Below are 23,087 nucleotides of genomic sequence, written 5' to 3'. Positions count from 1 at the left end.
TCTGACTTCCTGTCCCTAACTTACTTCAACCAGAGCAGCATTTTGTCTCTTGTATTTATTAGGTTTCTGGGTATATTTGAGTGAAAGACCAAACCCTTGTGTCAGACACCATTCAACTGTCATTCCCATTGACTGTGGTTGTGACCTTTGCCATCTCTGCACACTCTCTGTGCTCTTTCCTTTCTTATATTTTTGTTTAAATGGGCTAATTTTGTCCAAGTTAAAATCTTACCTGTTCACCTTCCTCCAGTGGGTCTAGAGAGGTCGAGCAGTCGCACACCTGGCTGGTGGAGACTAGTGGCTGATATCCGGGTTGCCAGATGCCAGTCAGGAGGTCTAGATAAAGAGGTCAAAACTTCAGTGTCTCCCAGAGACAGGAGATGGACAGAGGACAACTGTTTTGGAGAAATTGTACAGTCACTTTAGATTAGCTGAGTAGGGACAAAGAACCCGGAGGGTGACAGGACCCAAGTCCAGACTCATTTCAAAAGTTTGCATGTTTACATTTGCTGCTTTTCCTTAATGATACTGATGTCATTTAATTAGATTAGACCTTTTCAGAGGAGTGAAAGGAACTGGGTTTTTATGAGTATTGTTTTGATGTTTAATAGGACTGGTTTTGGAGAAAAAGTGTAATTTTGTTCACATTTATATTCAGACTGTGGTAAATGGTCAAAGAGTTTTAACAGTATAGTAGTTTATTGGAAATCCTACGATTCATCCTTTTCCGTCATAGAATTTAAAAAACTTTTAAATTGAATAATGAGAAAGTACACAATGCGAAGTGTACAATGTGTGGGACGTAGTACACCTGGACCATTTTTTTACCCAGTAAATGTAATTGAATGATCTCTAGTGGATTACTTCCAATAATCAAGGACTCTTTGGTTTTATTTTCTTTTCCTTTGGTTAAAGTAATTGAATACAAAGAAGAAAAGCAGTTCTTTTCTTTATTAAGAACTCTTCAGGACCTGACATCATCTTTCAGGATGGAGCGTGGTTAGTCTGTTGACACTGCTGGCAGCCTGCTCTGTTAGAGAATAGAAAAGGCAGCCTGGGAAACTTCTGTGATCACTTTTTTTAAGGGAGGATGAAATGTCAAATTAAAACTTTCAGGATGTGGGGCACTTAAGATTAACTTGTGCTGGAGATCACAAAACAGGTTTCGATAATGTGCCTTCTAATCTCAGCAAAATCCTGCCCAGTGTTAGCTCATCTTGGGAGCTGGGAAGGCCGAACTGTACTTAATAGTGCTGGGTATTTTTCTTGATTGTTTTCTCTTCAAACTGATCATAAACCTAGACTCTAGAGTCACACTGCTGTTCCGTGAGTTTTGTTTCACCTAATCAGATTCTTGGATGAGTTAGTGTCTCTACTTACTTATCAGCAGGCGTTGACAGAATGGAATAATGCTTGCTTTTGTTTTTGTTTTATTTTTGCAGAGTTGGGGATCATACCCAAGAGAGCTCTGTCACTGAGCCATATCTCCAGCCCTTTTTATAGTTATATATTTTGAGATAGGGTCTCACTACCTGGCCTCAGCCTCCCAAGTAGTTTAGATTGCACAAGTGGAACAGGGTGCCCCAGCCATTTACCATTTTTGTTTACTATTTTAGTTAAATCAAATGAAATTGTAACTTTGTGTCCTATAAGCATATCATAGGATTATGATGTTTCCTCTTTGTTATGAAGGAATGACAAAACTATAGTTACTTTTGACTTTTAGAAACTTGAATTCAGTTGACTTGCATTTAACCTGGCTGATCTTTGACTTCACTAGAATCAATGATGAGTCATTATTATTGACTTAAACTAGAGTTAACAATTAACATCATTTAGTGCATCTTATGGGCCATTAAACTTAATGGAGTTATTAAAATTGACATGTTTGTTTTCATGTATTTTCCATAATTGCCAGGTCAGGCACAAAAAAAGAGAAGCACATTAGTTTATGGGATGCATTCCTTCTGTACCACACAAGTTTTCATCCCTTCTTGCTGTTTTTTCCCCCTTACTGTACTTGAAGGCATGTTTGCATGTATGTATATGCACGTATGTCCGTTTATAAGCACATACGGGTGTGCAAGCACATATAGTTTGGAGTTTATTTTAACATAAACGGAATTCTGTAATTTGCTTTTTCTCACAGAATGTCTGTGCTTTCTTTTTTCATGTTAGTAGATTTTATATCCACTTCATTTTTAATTGTGGTAAAATAAACAAAATATCATTTAAACCATTTTAAAGTGTGTAATTCAGCTACATTTATTCCATTCACAGTGTTGTGCAGCCATCTAGATCCAGAATATTTTCTTTTTCTATGCTTCTGGGGATTGAACCCTGAGGCACTCAACCACTAAGCTACATCCCAGGCTTTTTTTAATATATTGAGCCAGGACTTCGCTGAGTTGCCCAGGCTTGGTTTGAACTTGTGACTTTCTGGCTGAGTGTCTCTGGGCTGTTGTTTTAATTATAGCTATCCCATGTGCCACTGTGCCTGGCTCGGAACATTTTTATCACTTCAGAAGGAAAGCATTAAAACAAAGCATTAGGGCTGGGCTGTAGCTCAGTGGCAGAGTGCTTACCTAGCACGTGTGAGGCACTGGGTTTGATCTTCAGCACCACATGAAAATAAATAAAATAAAGACATGCTGTCCACCTACAACTATTAAAAAATTTTTATAAAAAAAGCATTAAAAGCAGTTACTCCTTAGTCTTTGTTGCTGTAGCAATCACCATGTGGCTCTCTGATTCTAGGAATTTACCTATTAAGAATATTTCATATAGCCTGGGTGTGGTGACGCACGCCTATAATCCCAGCGGCTTGGGAGGCTGAGACAGGAGAATTGTGAGTTCAGAGCCAGCTTCAGCAACAGCAAGGTGCTAAGCAACTCAGTGAGACCCTGTCTAAATAAAATACAAAATAGGGCTGGGGATGTGGCTCAGTGACTGAATGTACCTGAGTTCAATCCCTGGTACCCCCCAAAAAGAATATTTTCATATATATGGAATCATACAATGTGAGACCTTTTGTGATTGGCTTATTCACTTAGCATAATGTCCTAAGGATTCATCCATGTCAGAGCATGTTTTAGAATGCACTCCTGTTTATGCTGAATAATAGTCCATTGTATGGCTATGTTTATTCATTTGTTTATTCATTCATCAGGTGATGGACACTTAGATTGTTTCCACCTTTTGACTATTCTGAATAGTGCTTCTGTGAACATTTGTGTACAGTTGTTTTTTTTTTTTTTTTTTTTTTTGTGTGTGTGTGTGTGTGGAGCAGGTACTGGGGATTGAACCTGGGGTGCTCTATCACTGAACTATATCTCCCACCCTTATTTTTAAATTTTTTTATTTGTTCTTTTTAGATATACATGACAGAGTATATTTGGACATATTATACATATATGGAGTATATGTTTTTTGTTTTGTGACAGGGTCTGGCTAAGTTGCTCAGGCTGGTCTTGAATTGGCAATACTCTTGCCTCAGCCTCCTGAATGGCTAGGATTATGGACATGTGCTAATGCACTTGGCAGTGTTTTTCTTTCTCTTGGATATTTACCTATGAGTGAACTTGTTTGATTGAATGGTTACTTTGTTTAACTCTCAGGAACTGCCAAACTCTTTTTCACAGTCTGCACCATTTTATAAGAGTTTTGGTTTCTCCATGTTTTTATCAATGCTTGTTATATTCTGCTTTTTTTTTTTTGTTGTTGTTGTTCCAGGGATTGGACCCAAGAATGCTTAACCACTGAGCTACATCCCCAGCACTTTTTATTTATTTTTTATTTTGAGACAGCATCTCACTAGCTTGCTACAGTCTCAATAAATTGCTGAGGCTGGCTTCAAATCTGCAATCCTCCTGCCTCAGCTTCTTGAGCTGCTGGGATTACAAACATGCATGACCACGCCTGGCTGTTGTTTTTATTATAGCCATCCCAGCTGGGCATGTAGCACTCCCCTGTAATCCCAGCCACTTAGGAGGCTGTGGCAGGAGGATGACAAGTTCAAGGCCAGCCTATAAAACTCAGGGAGACCTTGTCTCAAAAAATAAAATGGGCTGAGGATCAGTGATAGAGTGCCCCTGGGTTCAAGCCCAGCATGAATAGGTCAATAGATAATAAGATGGATGGATCCGAGAGGATGTGAAGTTTCGTCCCATTGTGGTTTGTTTTGTTTCTCTAGGACTGTTGATGGTGAGCCCTTTTCCTGTGCTTACTTGCCATTTACTTGGAAAAATGTCTGTTAAGGTTCTTCACCCATTTTTATACTGTGTTGGCTCTTTGTTGTTGGCTGTAGGAGTTCTCTGTATATTCTCTATACTAGTCCATCTTCATATATAGTAGTGTAAATATTTCCCCCCATTCTGTGGGTTGTCTTTTCAGAGTTTTTTTGTTAGTGGCTTAGACAATTTCCCCTTAAAACTGCATATAATCATTTGCTTTTTATATGAGTAAACTTTTCAAGTTAATTTTTAGAAATCCAGCTTGGTGCAAAGAAAGAGCAGAAACTGATGCCGTTTTCTGTCTCCTCATGCTCACGTGCTCTTTCCTCCGGTCAGCGCATGCTCATCAGCACACGCTGTACTTGCATCTGGGGACTTTTTTCATGCTTTTATTATTTAATGTAGATTTTCTAACTAGGTTAAATATTTATATTAAAATAACATCACAGATTAATAGTGTGAAGCACAGAATGAACGAGGGATAACTCTGTATAACTGTTTGCTTTCTTTGGCCACCTGGTGCTTTTTATTGGGATTGAAGAAATCTCATTTGTTAGTGTAGGCTCTGAGGGTGTTAACAGTTATGCAGATTGTTTAAGCATTTCCTTTAAAAAAATCAGTTCTAGTAAGATAATACTGTGATTAGCAGATGGTGTGCCGCCAAGGAGCCTAATGAAAGACAGAGACTGTGTACTAAGGTCTGGGCCATGAAGTATTATGCGATGCTTACTTTTTTTTTCTTTTTTTGGTACTGGGGCTTGAAGTCCAGCACTCACCCACTGAGCCTCATCCCCAGCCCTATTTTGTATTTTATTTAGAGGCAGGGTCTCACTGAGTTGCTTAGCGCCTTGCCCTTGCTGAGGCTGGCTTGGAACTCGTGATCCTCCTGACTCTGCTCCCCGGCCCCTAGTATTACAGGCGTGCACCACCATGCCCTGCTGCAGTACTTTCTTTTTTAAAATAGTTTTACATCCTCTTTGCTTGTTTCCTGGCAGAACCCCTGTGAGACAAGTGAGGCTTGAGTCCTGTTTTGGAGGTTGAGGAATGGAGGCTGCCAGCCAGGTGGGAGGTGGCAGAGAGCACTGTGGCACAGAGCACAGGGCCGCAGCACCACCTGTGTGTGGCGTCCTCAAGCCTCGCTTTTCTCTGTCCAAAGGATGTAATGGTGACGACAGCTAGCCCAGGGCGGAGCTGGGATCCAGTGAGCCAACTTTGGGGAGTGCTCAGTGCAGTTCTGGACTCTTGGGGAACTGCTCGGCCCAGCTGTAGCCAGCTGGGGAGCAGGAATATCCCATTTTTGAATCTCTTTGATAAGTTTTCTTCACTAAACAAAGTATTGACCTTTAAACATCCTCACTTTCTTCATAATAGAGAGCTGGTCAGGTGGTGACAAAATATTTCATGTCTACATAACCTGTTGCAGTTATATTTGCGTAAAAATGGTTTCATTGATTTCCTCTTCACTGTTTAGAGTTTTCCAGTTGAAAATTAGTTTTAAAAAAATAGGACCATTTCTCATAATCAGGAAAATCTATGTAATTTAAACGCTTGTATAAGTTTTTGCAGTTTATTGAAACATCAGCTACCAGAAAACAAAGTAGTTCAGGCATACAAAGAAGTATAGAGAAATATTATAAAAACTATAAGTTTAAGTTTACTTCCAGGTTAAAAGCTAAGATAATATATAGAAGAATGAGAGGTTATACCCCATTTATGTATGATGTGTCAAAATGCATTGACTGTCATGTATAACTAATTAGAATAACAAAAGAAAAAATTTTAAAAAAGACAATGAAAATACAATCGAAGCTTACTGTGTCATTACCAAGTGTCTATTATGCTGATAGCTCCCCCCCCCCATAAACATTGCTTTGAACTTGATGTTTATTCAAATTTGGGCTTTTTTTTTTTTAAACACTGTCTTATTTTTTCCCACAGCTATCTGCATCATATTGGTGCATTTACTGATCCGATACAGATTGCATTTCTTACCAGAGAGCGTTGCTGTTGTTTCTCTAGGTAAGTGCTTATTGCTGATCTCATAATAAAAGTGATAACAGTAACCACCATTTTTTTAAGTGCCTCCTTAGTGCTGGAAACTTCAAGAGTTGCATTGGGTATTTGATTCCATTTCTTCCTCACTGTAGCCTGCGTAGGGTGTTATGAGCGCACATTAAAGATGAGAACCTGGGCTCAGACAGTGGTGGTTACCCTCTGCAGGTCATGCAGCAGTCCATCTACATAGCAAAGGCCTTTCTGTGGTCTCCTGCTTCTCACTGCCCTTAGTGCACATTAGCCTCTGCTGCTCAACTAGGCTGATGTCCTCCTTAGTTAAGGCAGGTGGTTGATAGTTAATTTACAGGATCACTATTTTTTTGCCCCTTGAAACTGAATTTAATTGAGGGCCTTACATATGCCAGGCAAGTGCTCTACCATTGAGCGACATCCCCAGCTCTGTTTTTGAAGCAGGGTCTGGCTTAGGTGCCCAGGCTGGCTGCAAACTTATGATCCTCCTGGCCTCAGCCTCCCTAGTTGCTGGGATTATAAGTGTGTGCCACTGTGCCTGGTTCTCCAGTCCTTTTTATTTTGAGACAGGATTTTGGTCAGTTGCTGAGAGTCTCATTAAATTGCCCAGGCTGCCAGGCACAATGGTGCAGGCCTGTAATCCCAGCAGCCTGGGAGGCTGAGGCAGGAGGATTGTGATTCAAAGCCAGCCTCAACACCTTAGTGAGGCACTTAGCAACTCAGTGAGACCCTGTCTCTAAGTAAAATATAAAATAGGGCTGAGGATGTGGCTCAGTGGTCGAGCACCCCTGAGTTCAATCCTTGGTATCAAAAAAAAAAAAAAAAAAAAAATCACCCAGGCTGGCCAACTTGCTAACCTCCTGTCTTAGCCTTCCAGATTGTTGGGAGTGTGGGTGGTGCACTATCATGCCTTGGTTTCCAGTCTACCCCACTTAACTTTCTCTGTTTCCTGTGGCAAATAATTGTTAAGATAATTAGCTTTTAATTTGGGAGAATGAATCTATGTAATAATAGGTATGAACACACGTGCAGGTTCATTGAAGTGGTTTGCGAAGAAAGAAGCAGGGACTTCAAGTGATATTAAATTCTAGTCTAAAATGTTTGTAGTTGCTCAAGGCACAGTTAAGTAGTTTCCTAAGATCACCTGAGACTTTTATCTGTTTCTTTTAGCTGTTTTTACTAGTTTCCACTTACCTACTGTTAATTTTTCCTTATCACCACTGATGCTTTATAAGTTAATTTTCTTTGCCTTTGGATCTCAATTACTGGACTAGTAATTCTTTTTCTTTTCTTTTTTTTTTAATACCTTGTTTATGTAGTTGTAGTTGGACACAATATCTTTATTTTATTTTTATGTGGTGCTGAGGATCGAACCCAGGGCCTCACACATGCTAGGCGAGCGCTCTACCGCTGAGCCACAGCCTTAGCCCTGGGACTAGTAATTCTTTTGCAACATAGTTATGGTCTGTGTTAGCTTCGGAAATGAACAGATTGTTCACCGGCTCCATCACTACCTGTGTCCTGATCGGCTGGTGCCAGCCCTCCTCTGTTTCCCGGACCTCACAGTACTGCTGAGTGCCGTGCTGTAGCCCCTGAGCTTTCAGGTGCCATTTCATTAAAGCCTTGTAACTTCCAGTACCACCATATCTTAAGGAGCAGGCAGAACTGGATAGTAATGTTTTTGTTTTTGTTTTTTTGGTACCAGGGATTGAACCCAGGAGTGCTTAACCTCTGAGCCACATCCCCATCCCTTTTTTATTCTTTGAGACGGGGTCTCACTAAGTTGCTTAGGGCTTTGCTAAGTTGCTGAGGCTGGTTTTGAACTCATGCTTCTCCTGCTGGGATTATACAGAGTTGGAAACTAGTTTTACTCAGGGTTCCTGCTCTTTATTTAACAGGGGATTTTATTTTGTTTTGTGGTGCTGGGGTCAAACTCTGGGCCTTGTGCTTGCTCTGCAAGTTCTCTACCAGTGAGCTACACCGCCAGCCTTCTGGTCCCTACCCCTTGGTGCTGAGGGTGGAACCCAGGGCCTTGCCCACACTAGGCAAAAGCTCTGCCACTGAGCTATAACCTGAGCTCAGCCTGCAGGTTCTTTGGCTGTATATCCTGGCAGGTTCTAACAGCCTTGGCTAACAGGTAGTCTTAGAACTTTGAGCATGGGAGGCTAACTCATTAACATTCCTTTCCTGCTATTAGGCACATTGAAAATAACCTCCATAGGTAATACCCATTATTCTGCCGCATTCAGCAAAGGCTTAAAAAACCACATCAAGGACTTTATGGCTTTGTGGTTAATTCATAGTTTCTTTTTTTTTTTTTTTAAAGAAAGAGTGAGAGAGAGTGAGAAAGAGGGAGAGAGAGAGAATTTTTTTAATATTTATTTTTTAGTATTTGGCGGACACAACATCTTTGTCTGTATGTGGTGCTGAGGATCGAACCCGGGCCGCACGCATGCCAGGCGAGCGCGCTACCGCTTGAGCCACATCCCCAGCCCCAATTCATAGTTTCTTAAGAATAAAAATTATGGTTGTTGTTTATTTAGGTTGGATGTACATGAAAATTAAAATGATAATTCTCATAACTTGGTTTGGAAAGTTGTGTTCTTCACTGTGTCACCAAACACCAGTGCTTATGTTAGGACCTAGAGCAGACATTGTCGCTTGCCTACCTAGGAGTCGTTTCCCTCTTCTTCCTTGGAAATAGAACCCTACATTGATCAGGTGTCCTCCACAGTGTATGCTCCAGGAGGAGGGGGCTGTCCAAGTCACGCTTTGTCTTTGCCATCATGGTGACTCCACCCTTCCTTGCCTATGGTGGAGGCAGTGGGGTAGTGTGAAGCTCCCTTCTGGCCAGTGACAGTAACAGGAAGTACGCTGGGGTGGTTGGTCTTCGAAAGTGCCCTTCCCCAATAGAAACAAGGGAAATTTCCCACTCTTCCCTCTGATACTGTGGATTGAGGATGTGTGCCTGGAGCACTGGTAGCCATTTGAAACCACTTTGATAACTGTGCCTCAAAGACAAGCCAGAAGGGGAGAGAGATGGGAAGCCCAGATTTTTTTTTTTTTTTTTTTGTACTGGAGATTAAACCCAGGGTTCAGTGTAGCCCTACTACTGAGCTACATTCCCTCCCCCCCCCCCCCCCCTTTTAAAAAATATTTCTTAGTTTTTTAGTTGGACTCAATATCTTTATTTATTTTTATATGGTGCTGAGAATTGAACCCAGGGCCTCACATGTATTAGGCAAGTGCTCTACCCCTGAGCCACAACCTCAGCCCACCCAGCCCTTTTAATTATTTTATTTTGAGACAGGACCTTATTAAGTTGCTGAGGCTGGACTGGCACCTGCGGTCCTCCTACCTGAGTCTCTGGAGTCTCTTGGATTTTAGGTGTGTCCCACCATACCCAGAGAAGCTTGATCACATTTTTATCCAATAGCCCTGAAGCTGCTTATCTCAGTGATGTCTGTTACATGAGAGAATAAATACCTTTATTTATTTATTTTTACTTGGAGCTGAAAGCATCTTTATTTTATTTATTTGTTTTTTGATACTGGGCATTGAACCAGAGGTGCTCTACCACTGAGCTACATACCGAGCCCTTTTTATTTTTTGAGACCTGGTCTCCCTAAGGAGAGACCTGGTCCCTGAGGACCAGGCTGGCCTCAAATTTGCAATCCTCCTGCTTCAACTTCCTAAGTCGCTGGGATTACAGTCATGAGCCACTGCACCTGGCTAAAAGCATCTTAATATAGAACTCTTTCCATTTGATGAACAAACTTAGTTTGATTTAGAGAAGACAGATTGGTGGGCGTGGAGCGGTGCACCTGTTGGCTTATGTAACTGGAAAGCTACAGGTGGCACTGGCTTTCCCTTCCCTGACCTGGATCCAGCTCTCTGGACTGGTCCTCCATTCCTCCTGCCTTCTGTTTTGTTTGGCTGCCCTCAGGCAGGCTGTGTGGTAAGCCTTACAGCAGCGATTGAAGTAGAAAAGACGGCCTCCTCTTCCCTCTGGCAGCAGATGGATGAATGCCACGCGGCCACCTCAGAATTGGGGTGCAGTGGTGCTGGGGTCACCTGAAGATAAACCATCTGCACCGTTCGTCTCTACATTGATGCTGCAGAAATAATTGCAGCCTGTCGAGCTGGTGTGGGAACTTGAGATTGGTGATGGAAAGTAAGGGTTGCTTTCAGTACTTCTTTGCCAACTCACGTGATTGGAAAGCTAAGAGAGTGTCCAGGAAAAGAGTGCCAGGGTCCAGAAAAGAGTAGTATTTGAAACGACAGTGGGCTGGGGATGTTGCTCGATGGTAGGGCACTTGCCCACCATGCACGAGGGAAAAAAAAAAAAAAGAAAAATAACTTTATTACTTTAGAGGACATTTTGTTAGAATTTGGAAATGCTGACGAAGCTATGAAAATAGTTCTTATTTCATAAAGCCAAGGATGTTAAAGGAAAATGTTTCTTCATGGAGCAAATCATAATGAACCATTGAGACCGCTTTCAGGAAGGCCCTTTGTACCAGAAAAGCATCCGGAGGTGCTGGAAAGCCGCCTTCATTCTTCCAGGGATAAGTTTTCCTAGCCTGCTTCTTCCAACCAGCAGTTACAAATAATCTGCAGTCACTTAGAGCCTTTTGTGTCATGGCTAAGGATTCTGAGTTCCTAAGAAATGGCATAGAGAAGGACCAGATACACTCTGAAGCTTTTTCACCTGTTGTGTTGTTGCTGTTGTTTGAAGCACTGGGGATTGAACACGGGGCTCTCTATAACTCAGCTATATCCCCAGTCCTTTTTTTTTTGGTTGTAGATGGACAGAATGCCTTTATTTTATTTATTTATATGTGGTGCTAAGGATTGAACGCAGTGCCTCACACATGCTAGGCAGGCGCTCTGCCACTGAGCTATGACCTTAGCCCTCCCCAGTCCTTTTTTAAAAACTTTTTTCATTTTGAGACAATCTTGCTAAGTTTCCCAGGCTGACCTTGAACTTCAGATCCTGCTGCCTCAGCCTCCTGAGTATGTGGAATTACAGGTGTGGGCCACTATGCCTGGATACTTTTTTATATTTTCAAATGAGTTTAGGCATTTTTTTTATTCTTTATAAAAAGAGTATCAGTATAAAGTTCTAAAGAGATTTCCTTGACCTTTATTCAAAGTTTTTAGGATACTTTCTGTCCTTTATGAAGTTCTGTAGTCTTGGCTTTTAAATTTTTTCCTTTTCATAAACAACTGTACTTTAAAAAACAATCCTGTTTGAAAGCTCTGAGTATTTTTATCATGGTTTCTTCTTTTCCAAGCCATGTGTGGACTTATACATGTGTTAGATAATTTTCTGAGTTGAGAGTCATTTTGTATTTTTTTCTTTTTTTATATTTCCACATATTAGTTGAGTTCATGTGCTTATTTTTGTTGGCCTTTTAGTGCCGATGTACTGTCTATGTATTTTGGGCCAAGGCTTAGAAGTGAAATAATTGTATTATGCTCCGTTGTGTATAACACAATTTTTCTTTATTTTAGAGTGAAAAAAGACCAGAATGGGGTTAGAGTGCTGGAGATTTGACTTTTTCAAATGCCAAGGTTTAGCCTGAACACTAGTGATAGTTCAAAAAAACATTTTGATGAACCAGTTTTATGAATTGCATTTGATTTGATTGTTGAGTAAATAGGACACAAAAGTGCCTCTCTCATTCCTTTTTTAAAAAGTATTTAGTTGTAGTTGGACATAATATCTTTATGCTTATTTTTACGTGGTGCTAAGGACCAAACAAAGTGCCTCGCACTGAGGGTGAGCGCTCCACCGCTGAGCCCCAGCCCCAGCTCCCCACCATTCCTTTTTTGTGTGTGTGGTGCTGGGGCTCAAACCCAGGGCCTTGTGCATGCAAGGCGAAAGGCAAGCACTCTTCCAACCAAGCTATCTCCCCAGCCTCGCCCATCATTCCTTCTTAACCATGTTTGGGGTGTGTTTTATTTATTTTTTAAATATTTTTTTAGTTGTCAATGGACTTTATTTATATGTGGTGCTGAGAATCGAACCCAGTGCCTCACACATGCTAGGCAAGGCGCTACCACTGAGCCACAACCCCAGCCCTGTGGTGTGTTTTATATATACACACACATATGTAAATTGTGTGATACATGGATTTTTAACACTGGGCCTCATGCGTCTAGGAAGGCACTCTGCTATTGAGCTATAGCCCTAAGTGGGTTTTTTTATCTGGTACCAGGAATTGAACTTCAGTGAGGTTAACCATTGAGTCACGTCTCCAGCCCTTTTTATGTTTTGAGACAGGGTTTTGCCAAGTTGCTGAGGCTGGCTTTGAACTTGTGATCCTACCTCAGACTCCTGAGTTGCTAGTATTTCAGACATGCACCACCGTGGCAGGCCATCCGTTGGTCTTTTTATTTTAATGAGAGAGGGTCTTGTTAAATTGCTGAGTGATGCTTCTGCCTCAGCCTCCTAAGTAACTGGGATTATAGGCATGCACCATCACGCCCAGCTTAATATATATTTGTTTTTGTGGTATTGGGGATTCAACCCTGGGCTTCCTGAATACCAGGCAAGCATTATACCACCGAGCTATAGTCCCAGACCAGCTTTAAGAATAATGTTCTTTTTGCCAGTGAGGTTTTGAGTAGAAAATGCGAGGAAAAAATAAATTGCTCAGTTTGAATTGTTTACTAAAGGTAATTCTGGAAAGCAGATACAGTAATTTTATATACGTGTGTGTGTGTGTGTGTGTGTGTATGTATATAAATTTTTTTTTGGGGCTGGGGATGTGGCTCAAGCGGTAGCACGCTCGCCTGGCATGCGTCCGGCCCGGGTTCGATCCTCAGCACCACATACAAACAAAGATGTTGTGTCCACTGAAAACTAAAAAAATAAATAAATATTAAAAAAAAAAAAAATAAAATAAAAAAATAAATTTTTTTTTGTACTGGGAATTGAACTCAGGGGCACTCAACTATAGAGCCACATCCCCAGCCCTTTTTTGTATTTTTATTTTTTAGAGATGGGGTCTCACTGAGTTGCTTAGCACCTTGCCATTGCTGCGGCTGGCTTTGAACTCACAATCCTCCTGCCTCAACCTTCCGAGCCTCTGGGAGGATAGGCATGCACCACCATGCTCAGCAATTATATTCTTATTTGTACTTAAGTTCTTTTAACAAACTTTTTAGAGAGCTGGAAATATAGCTCAATTGGTAGACTGCTTGCCTCGCATGCACAAGGCCCTGGGTTCAATCCCTAGCACCACACACACACAAAAAAAAAAAAAAAAGAAAAAAGAAAAAAAGAACTTATCAGAGGAGAATCCTAAATGTGACCGTAACAGCTTTTGTTACTTTTTAAAACTATTATTCTAAGTAATGTTGACGGAGCTTATGTTGTCCCCTGGTAACTGCCTGCTGATTTTGAGACACAGGTATTCATCTGTTGGTATTCAGGTAGCTGTCTCAGTGGCCAAGGCCTAAGCAGTTGTCAGATTGACAAGAAAACCATGTTAGACTGGAAGGCTTTTCCAGGCTTTCATATGCCAGAAGAGGGGGTTGTCAGCATGGTCTTGGAGCCTCAGTGTTTCTGACATCATGAATTAGAAGTGACAGTTTATCCCTGTGATGCCCCATTACCGTGTCGTGGCCTTAGCTTAGGGCGCGCTCTGCAGGTGCCAACTTCATGATTTTGCCTAGAGTCTTATTTTAAAACTCGTCTAGTTTTATGGTCATCTTTCTTGCTTGGCCCTTTATCATCTCTGCGTTGTGTTTTATACTTTGGTCTTGAAGTAAAAGTATATGCCAAGATAGTGAGGTCATCCACACTTTAAAAAAGGGAGGAAGTAGGTCGTTAAAGGATTGTCTTCTGACACTTGCCATATAAGGGCTGAACTTTTTTGTTTTCCGTACCAGGGATAGAACCCAGGGGCACGTAACCGCTGAGCCACATCCCCAGTCCTTTTTATATTTTATTTAGAGACAGGGTCTTGCTGCATTGCTTAGGGCCTCCTTAAGTTGCTGAGGCTTTAAACTCATGATCCTCCTTCCTCAGCCTCCCGAGTTGCTAGAATTATAGGCCCGCGCCACGGTGCCCAGCCTGTTTTTTCTTTTACCACATTAACATTCTCATCTGAAGATTAGAAAGGATTACAGTTCTCTAAAAAAAAAGTGAGCTACTTTAAAAACCATACAAATAGCCTTTTTCCCCCAAAACAGACTAACCTGAGGTGTTGATTCCCACCTCCCTGCAAGGACTGCCTTTAAGGGTATCTCGGATGTCTACTTGCAAGTAGGTAGTAGAATCACAGATGGGTTTTCAAAATTAGTCCATTATAACTTGATTCTATAATTATAGCCACAAAACATGGTTCAGGCATCTTATTTTTCCAGTACTGGGGATTGAACCCAGCGGCACTCTACCACTGAGCTGCATCCCAGTCCTTTGGGACAGGGTCTTGAAAAGTTGCCCAGGCTGGCCTCCAACTTTGAATCCTCCTGGCTGAGCCCTCTGAGTCAGTGGCATTACAGGTGTGCCAACCACACCCAACTTCAAAAGCATTTTATAAGGGCCCCAAGTATGTAAACTGTTTTTGGAAAATCCTTTACGGTGGGTTTTAAAGTGTCACATAGATAATCCTGTGTAGCAGCAGATCTGCCCCTCATGATCCTTGCCAGCGTGTCCTCCACTAATAGGCCTTCTGGTCTCTTGGCACAGGGAGTCCAGAGTGACGAGGAAGGCAGCATTGTGACTCTTCAGTGGGTGAACCCTAGGAATGTCCCCCTCTGGAAGCCAGGATCTCTTGATCCACTAAGCCTAGCCTTCCAGGGTGAGAAATGGCCTCAGTAGGAATCCACTCCCAAGGGGGTCACTGGGGATGATGTTGCGTGTGGCCACTTCCACCCATTGCTTACTGTATCAGTGCTTACTGTTGAGGACATACTACCCATGATAGCCTTTAAGAAATATATTGCATCCTGGCTCCAGTCCTCATGGAATGGGACATCCAGTCTTGTCTCAGTTCTGTCTGTAGGAGGTCATTTTGCCACTTTGGCGACTGGCAGCTTCTGGGTGATTGCCATAAAGTCATTCTCTTAGCTTGACTCGTTGTGTAGGTCCCCACACTGGTGGGTCAGACACTTGTGGGCTAGTTGAAAGACATACTGTGTGTCAGCGCCAGTCAGGACGAGTTGCTGCCCTTCCAAAGGTGAGAGGGGTCTAATGTTCAGGTCGCTGCATGCCACCAGCTGGTCCTTTCATGGGAGGCTGCTGTATCAGGTGATTAGCGTCAGTCTCTGCGGCTGCCCAGGCTCCCTGCAGTGTGGCCGTAGTGGGCTCAGCCTTGATGGGAGGGAGCTCCTGTCCTGGACCCATGTCCACCTTCCAGCTCAGCCATCATGGCTACTGTCACATGTTCTCTGTACACACTAAGCTGGTTGGGCTGACTGGATCATCCTGCACCAAGCTTGGGGTTGTAAGAATTTGCCAGTGACACTGTATATAGGAGGCAAAGGAGGGTGTCAATGTAACAGTGGAAAGTGACATGGTGGAATGGGCCACCTGTCCACATAGCACACTGTCCTCTAGACCTGCAGAGGGCTGATCTCTAATGTAACACCTCATCTTCCGATTGGATTACTGCTGTGCCCAGCTAGCTTGTAACTTGGTAGGTCTGACAACTCAGCTTATGAAGGACATTTCTGACCATATGGTCATTTGTGTCCCTGCTCAGATGCTCTATCTCTGCCAGGCCCCATGCCAGGTACAACTTTTTGAACTGCAAATAATTCTCTACTGCAAATAGCATGACCTTGCTCCAGAACCCTGGAGATCTGTGCTCAGCCACCTTCCCCTGGAGCTTGCCCAGGATGCCACATGGCATCCCTTCCTCCCACTGATACCTTCAGGACCACAGGGTCTGCCAGATCATGTGGCCAGAGTGGCAGGACTGCCTGAACGGCAGCTGGACCTGCTGCCAGGTCCTTTCTTCTGGGCTCACTAGGCACCATCAGCCTTCTGCACACCCAGGAAGTGGAAAATGGCTTCCTCAGGTTTGGGGAGTTACCTTAAATCCAGAAGAGGCCCCAGGCTCTGTGTGCCTTTCTTAGTGCTAGGAAAAAGAAGGTACAACCTCTTGTCCTTTACTTAGAAGAAATGTCACGGCAGGCCCCAGACCCCTGAGCCCTAAATCCTCTAATGGGCAGGCCTGGACCTTTCTGTCCTCTGAAGCATGTGTGTCTCATGAAGGCATCTACTAATTTCTCATCCCATAGATTAGCAGGATGTCGTTGGTATAGCAGGCCAGCACGTCACTCTGTGGAACGTCCGTGTAGTCCAGCGCCTTTCAAACTACGTTAATGACAGAAAGCAGGCACTAGCCTAATCCTGGAGCAAGACCATGAGTGCATCCTCTCCTCTGTCCTTTGGGAATTGAGGCCATCTCCGATGCTTCTTCCTGTTGGGAGTGAAGGAGGACACATTTTGCAGGTCAAGAGCCAACACCACAGGCTTGAGGTTTACCCTCCGGGTTCTTCTCAGGGCCCCACAGCACAGCTGCTGCAGTTTGCATTGATCTGCTGCATTTGCCAGTTTTTGTAGGGGCCACACTGGTTGACTAAAGGGACCACTACTTTTGTGTTAAGTATTTCAGGGTGGCAGTGATCTCTGCCCTTCTCCTTGGGGTGCTGTATTGTTTGGGCAGAGTTGTTAGGGATCCGGGCTAGGCACTTCTCTTGACCTTTCCTGCTACAGTAGCCTTTACTTGGTTGGTCAAGAACTAATGTGAGGGGCTGTGGCTGTGGCTCATGGTAGCGCTTGCCTGGCATGTGTGAGGCCCTGGGGTTGATTCTCAGCACTGCATATAAATAAATAAAATAAATGTCCATTGACAACTAAAAAATATTTTTAAAAAACCAAAAAAACAAAACTACTGTGAGCGGGGCATGGTAGTGCATGCCTATAATCTCAGCCATTCGAGAGGCTGAGGCAAAAGGATTCAAGTTCAAGGTCAGTCTCAGCAACTTAGTAAGACCCTATCTCAAAGTAAAAAGGGCTGAGAATGTAGCTCAGTGGCAGAGCACCCTGGGTTCAGTCCCCAGTACCAAACGATCACTAATGTGAGAGCCTGCCAGCTGCTAGGACACCCCTGGAACTGGGAGACAACTGCCAAGTAGCTGAGTTGGCAGGGAGGCCGGCACTGGGTAGGCTGCACCAGCCTGCACTTCCTACCTCATCATCTGCTCCTGCCCCTGGGGGAGCCACGGTGCCACCTGGTATCAGTGTCAGTCTGGCTCCCATTTCTAGCAGCTGTGGGAGCCCTGAACGTTGCCCCTCTGGGTTTCTAGCTTTGTGTCGCACAGCTGCCGGGCTCCTCTGTGCGGGTGGACCATCGTCACCCTTTGCACCTGCTCTGGTGTCTTGGGTCCTTCCTTATGGTCTGCTTTTTCCTTCAGTCTGTGGGTTCTAGTCTCGGAACCGGCTCGGGTCTGGGATTGGGAAATGGATTGTGATTTTCCATTTTGACATGAACTCTAACTTTCCTTTCTTGATCCCTTCTGATGGGACACGTTCCGTGAAGCCAGGGTTTCCACAGGTCCCCGCGGGTTGCCCTTGCTGGGGGTCTTGCCTTGGCTTGCTAAGTATTGTCATTTTGCCTCTGCAATTCCAGAATTCCTTTGTCCCCAGTGCCATAACAGCACCTTTTGTTTTGGTGGGCACGTGAGACAGGTGGGGATTGAATCGAGGGGTGCCTCAGCACTGAGCCACATCCCCAGCCGTGTGTGTGTGTGTGTGTGTTGCCGGGGATTGAACCCAGGGTCTTGTGCATGCAAGGCAAGCACTCTACCAACTGAGATATATAGTTGGCTATATTCCACCCCCATTTTGTTTTTTAATTTGAGTCAGAGTCTCACCAAGTTGCTGAGGCTGACCTTAAACTTGTGATCCTCCAGCCTGAGCCTCTAGAGTCACTGGGATTTCAGGTTTGCCACACTGCACCCGGCCCACACCTCATTTTGTTAACTGGGCCCCTGGGGCTTTTCAGTGACATAGGTGTCCCTTTTACCAGTGCAATCCTGGCTGCTTGTCCTGAGGAGCACAGTCACTGCGTGGGTTTACCATCTGCAGAGAGTCCCTTCTTGCATGTCAGTCTCTCTGAACCTTTCAGTCCCTTTCTGGCACCTATGCCTTCTTTCATCTGGACCATCGCTTTCCACATTCTGGGGCCTCCTGCACCAGGGCTGCCTTCTAGAGCTCTTGCTGTAGTGCTGCATTATGTCAGGGGCGCCAGATTAACAGGCTCTCCTGTACCCTGCTTTACATTGCTCCCCCCATCTTTGATCTAACTGGGCTGGTGTGTGTTAATGGGGTCTCCTAGGTCCTTTTGTATCTAATCCCCCCCGCCGTGGCAGGCCCTGTACTGCTGAGGTTTGACTGGCTAGGCTGGGGGTTGGGTGAGGGCTTTTCCTTTTTTTTTTGGTACTGGGGAATGAACTCGGGGGCACTCAGCCACTGAGCCACATCCCCAGCCCTTTTTCATATTTTATTTAGAGACAGGGTCTTGCTGAGTTGCTTAGCACCTTGCTTTGCTGAGGCTGGCTTTGAACTCTTGATCCTCCTGCCTCAGCCTCCCAAGCTGCTGGGATTACAGGCGTGCACCACTGTGCCTGGCTTTTCCTTGTCCTGTAAGGAACTTGCCTCATTTGGGGTGTCCGTGTAGTCTTGAGACAGCCTCGGGTGCCTTTATTCCCACAAGGAGACGGGGCTGTGTGGGCAGGCTGAGAGGGTCCATGGGAACCATGGGTCCTAGTTACAGGTGCTTGTGTGTCTCTCCCCAAGCACCCCTGCCCCAAGGCTCAGAGCCCACTTTTCCCCCCTGGGGGGAGAAACGCAGACTTGCCTGGTTGAGTCAGCTTCCTTGGAAGCTGCGTGCTCTTCTGCTCAAGTCCTCCGCCCTGTCCGGCTCTCTAAGCCCTCCAGGTGCAGGAGATGAGCGTCTCCAGTGCTACCAGGAAGCCCTTGCTTCCTGGCCCGGTCATTTCCTCTTTTTAAAGCATAAGAAATTCAGCACCAACCACAAAGTTCCCTGGAATCTCTCCCATGCCAGGAGACCGCAGGACCCGGGTATCTCCCTCCACAGTCCCTGACCCAGCCAACACAGGTGTGAGTCTTAGCACCTGCACTGCCACCCACGTGAGGGGTGTCAGCCCACCTACCACCAGTGACAGGGTCCTTGTTGCACTAAGTTGCTGAGTGACACCCAACTCCAGGATCCACATCCTTCAAGTGGGCTTCCTGCGACCATTCCATCCGTGGTACCAGCTCTCTTAGAAGCAAAGTCTGAGATGTGGCTGGGGACAGGTACTTTGTGAGAGGGCTTCCCTGAGGAATAATTCTGTGAGGAGGGTCGTGGCTTCAGGTGACTAGCCTGAGTGGGGGTGGGCAGGGGCAGGAGCACAGCCAGGGTTGTCCCTCTTTAAAGCAAGAGGTCCAGGCTTCTCTACCCCACCAGGTGATCACTGGCTACTAACTAGGTGGGGCACGTGCAACTCGCACATGGGGCCTGCCCACAGCTAGGGGCAGTGTTCTGCAAGGTACAGGTGGGAGCACTTAGCAGCCACCACTCCCGACAGCTGGGATGGTGCAGTGCCCTGGGGAAGGGCCCGTATGTGCTGCTGTGGAGTGGTTGCCAAGGTACGCGTTAAGGTTAAAAGTCAGAGTGAGCCAGGCTGATGGTGCACGCTTGTAATCTCATCTACCTTCGAGGCTGAGACAGGAGGATCGAAAGGTTGAGGACAGGCTGGGCAACTTAGAGCCTGTCTCAACAAAAGGGGGGTGGGGCTGGGATGGAGCTCAGTGCCTAATACAGCCAAATAAATAAGTAGATAAGAATGTGAATATTAAATATCATTTGTCTTGAAAACTTGACATGTTCATGCATGTATATAGATGAGACTATAGATGTGCAGACACTAAGAAAAAATGTAGAATTATCAAGAAATCTTAACACTGGAAAGGAGAAAAGGGAATGGAGGAGGGAGGGAGACTCATGTCTTCACTGTGTACCTTTTATACTCCTTTGTACCTTTTTAGTTTTGTAACAAATAATCAAATAAAAATAATTAATGTTAATATTATTGTTTTAGTCAGCTTTTTTATTGCCGTGACTAAAAGATATGACCAGAACAATTGTAGGGAAGGAAAAGCTTGTTTGGGGGCTCATGGTTTCAGAGGTCTCAGTCCATGGGCAGCTGGCTCTACTCCCCGGGGCTCAAGGTGAGGCTGAACATCACGGTGGGAGAGTGTGGCAGAGGGAGGCAGCTCGCTGGTGATCAGAAAGCAGAGAGAGACTCCACTTGCCAAATACATATATAGACCCCGAAGCCACCGGCTCCCCACAGGCCTCGCCTCCTCCAGCCACACAGCACCTGCCTCCAGCCACCACTCAGTTAATCCCTTCAGGAGATTAATTCTTTGATTGGGTTAAGGCTCTCACCACCCAATCATTTCTCCTCTGAACCCTCTTGCACTGTCTCACATGAGTTTTGGGGAGCCACCTCACATCCAAGCTATAACAAATTATTATCATTTTTTGTTATATGGTTTTATTACCTTGTAGGCTAGTTGTGAGAATGAGCTAAAAAATGGGCTTTACATATAAGCATGGCACCTGCACAGTGTGGATGTGGGTGTGCTTGTGTATTTTTAGCACAGCACAAATAAATAGATGTGTGTATATTTTAAGAACTAGGACCATACTGTGCATACTGTTTGGCAACCTGATTATTAATGCATTTTCAGTATTTTTTCCGTGGCCTTCATGACCAGGGATACTCATGTTTTACAGTGGTAATCGTAGCCCAGCAGTGCACTCTGGGGGAGAGAGTCGCTGTCGCAGTTCTTAGTGGCCATGCCGTTCATAGTGACCATGTGGATGGGCGGCAGCCAGTCTGCCTGTCTTCGCATCTTGTGGAGGTAGAATATACTCGGAGCCAGCAGACTGGCGAGGCTTGCTGGCCCTGAGCCTTCAGGCGAGCTACTTAAACTCTGAGCTTTGCTCCCTACAGCATCTCTTGAGGATTAAAACTAATTTAAAGTGACAGATCCTGGGAGAAGGAGCTCAGCAAATAACCATTAGCTGCTTCTGTGCTTTGAATGAGTCTGTGCTGTCCTGATGAGATGTGGGCATGAAAAGCCAAAAAGAAAATGTGAGAACTTGGGTTTCTGTTTATTTTTAATCGCACTCTTTTATAATTTCTGGTTTTGTGTGCATATATTTTAAAATGTATTAGAGAATCGGGCTCAGTGGCTAAGTTGCTGTAGTCCCAGCAACTCAGGAGGTTGAGGTAGGAGCGTCACTGAGCCCAGAGTTGGAGACGGACCTGGACAACATAACAAGACCCCATCGCATAACAACTAACCTGTAATCCTTGCAACTTGGGAGGCTGAGGCAGGAGGATCACAAATTCCAGGCCAGCCTCAGCAAGTTAGTGAGACTGTGCCTCAAAATAAGATGTAAAGGGAAAAAAATTACTGGAAATGTAACTTGGAGGCAGAATGCCCCTGGGATCAGTCCCCAGTACTACAGAAACAAATAGAAGCCAGGCATGGTGGCGTGCACCTGTAGTTCCAGTGCTCAGGAAGCTCCCTTGAGTCCAGGAGTTTGAAGCCAGTGTGGGCAACACAGCCGAGACCCCTCTCAAAAAACAACAGCAACAAACATTGGAAACAATTAGTACAGTAGGACTTGCATAAAGTAATAAAAATCTGTAGCCATGCACGCTTAAATTGTACTTACTGATAGGAATATATAAAACTGTATCAGGGTATATTCTCTCTGTAGACTAGGTTGAGTTAACTTTGAACCTCAGCCTCAAGACATAAAGTAGAAGTTTGCCGACTTAATACTGCACTGTAATTTAGTCCTGGGATCAATCTCAAAAGGATTTCTCTGGTGATCAGCTATTGTTATTCATAAAATATACTCACAAAATATATTCACATTATATTTTGTAAAGTTTCCCAGCCCCTCATAGGCAATAACACAGACACAGGCACAGGCAGTAGAGTGACTTCTCAGGTGGAACTGCTTTGTATGCACCTAGGAACGCACTAATTGTTATTGAAATTTGGCGTGCACCTAAAAGGGGAAAAGAAAGTTGAAATTTCAGTAGAGCAGAAAAATACTAGCTTTAAAAATGAAATCTGGAACCATGTTCAACTTCCGTGGTCATCAGGAATCATTGCTGAATGCAATACAAATTAAAACATTGAAGTATAATTCTTGCCCATCATGTTGGCAGAAATGTCAGTGTCTGCTGGTTATTCATATCCACCCTGGTGAAGACGTGGAGTCTCTCATGCAGAAGTGTAAGTTGGCACAGCCACTTTGGAGGATAATTTGGCAACAGTTTCAGAGATAAAAGTGCTTGTGTTTTATAATCTAGCCCTTCTTAGTCTCGGGATCAGCCTTAGGGACACTCTTTCAGACAAAGTGGCAGGTAGGAACATTCATTGCAGCACCCTCGTTGACAGCAGCAGTTGGAGACAAATGAAGTACTATTCACATGTCGTCCGTAAACTTTGTCACTTCAAAGTGACAATCCAGTGCTTTTCAGTATATTCACAGGGTTTTGCAGCTATCCCCTCTATTCTAGAACATTTTCATCACCCCAAAAAGAAACCCCATGCCCACATCCCCTTCTTACAGTCCCTAGAAACCACTAATCTGCCCTCTGGCTCCATGAACTGACCTGTACTGGACTTTTCCCTTGTTTTATTTTTTTACCACCTCTGTTACTGGGGATTGAATCCAGGGCACTTTATCACTGAGCTACATCTAAGTT

The 23,087-nt window shown here is 44.2% G+C and overlaps 1 protein-coding gene across 3 annotated transcripts in view; it reads left to right on the top strand.

Annotated features, from left to right (window-relative positions):
* Positions 1 to 23,087, top strand: part of Slc9a8 (solute carrier family 9 member A8) — a 75,148-nt gene that overhangs the window by 2,390 nt on the left and 49,671 nt on the right. For all 3 annotated transcript variants that reach the window (XM_046433192.2, XM_046433191.2, XM_046433193.2), the window contains exon 3: positions 6,171 to 6,251. In XM_046433192.2, the coding sequence (XP_046289148.1) occupies positions 6,171 to 6,251 (81 nt within the window). The remainder of the gene's footprint in view (positions 1 to 6,170; positions 6,252 to 23,087) is intronic.

The sequence above is a fragment of the Marmota monax genome, unplaced genomic scaffold, assembly GCF_021218885.2.
Source record: "Marmota monax isolate L192 unplaced genomic scaffold, Marmota_monax_Labrador192_F-V1.1 WCK01_AAM20220418_F8-fsc00014, whole genome shotgun sequence".
Lineage (NCBI taxonomy): Eukaryota > Metazoa > Chordata > Mammalia > Rodentia > Sciuridae > Marmota > Marmota monax.
This window is presented reverse-complemented; position numbering and strand designations above follow the sequence as displayed.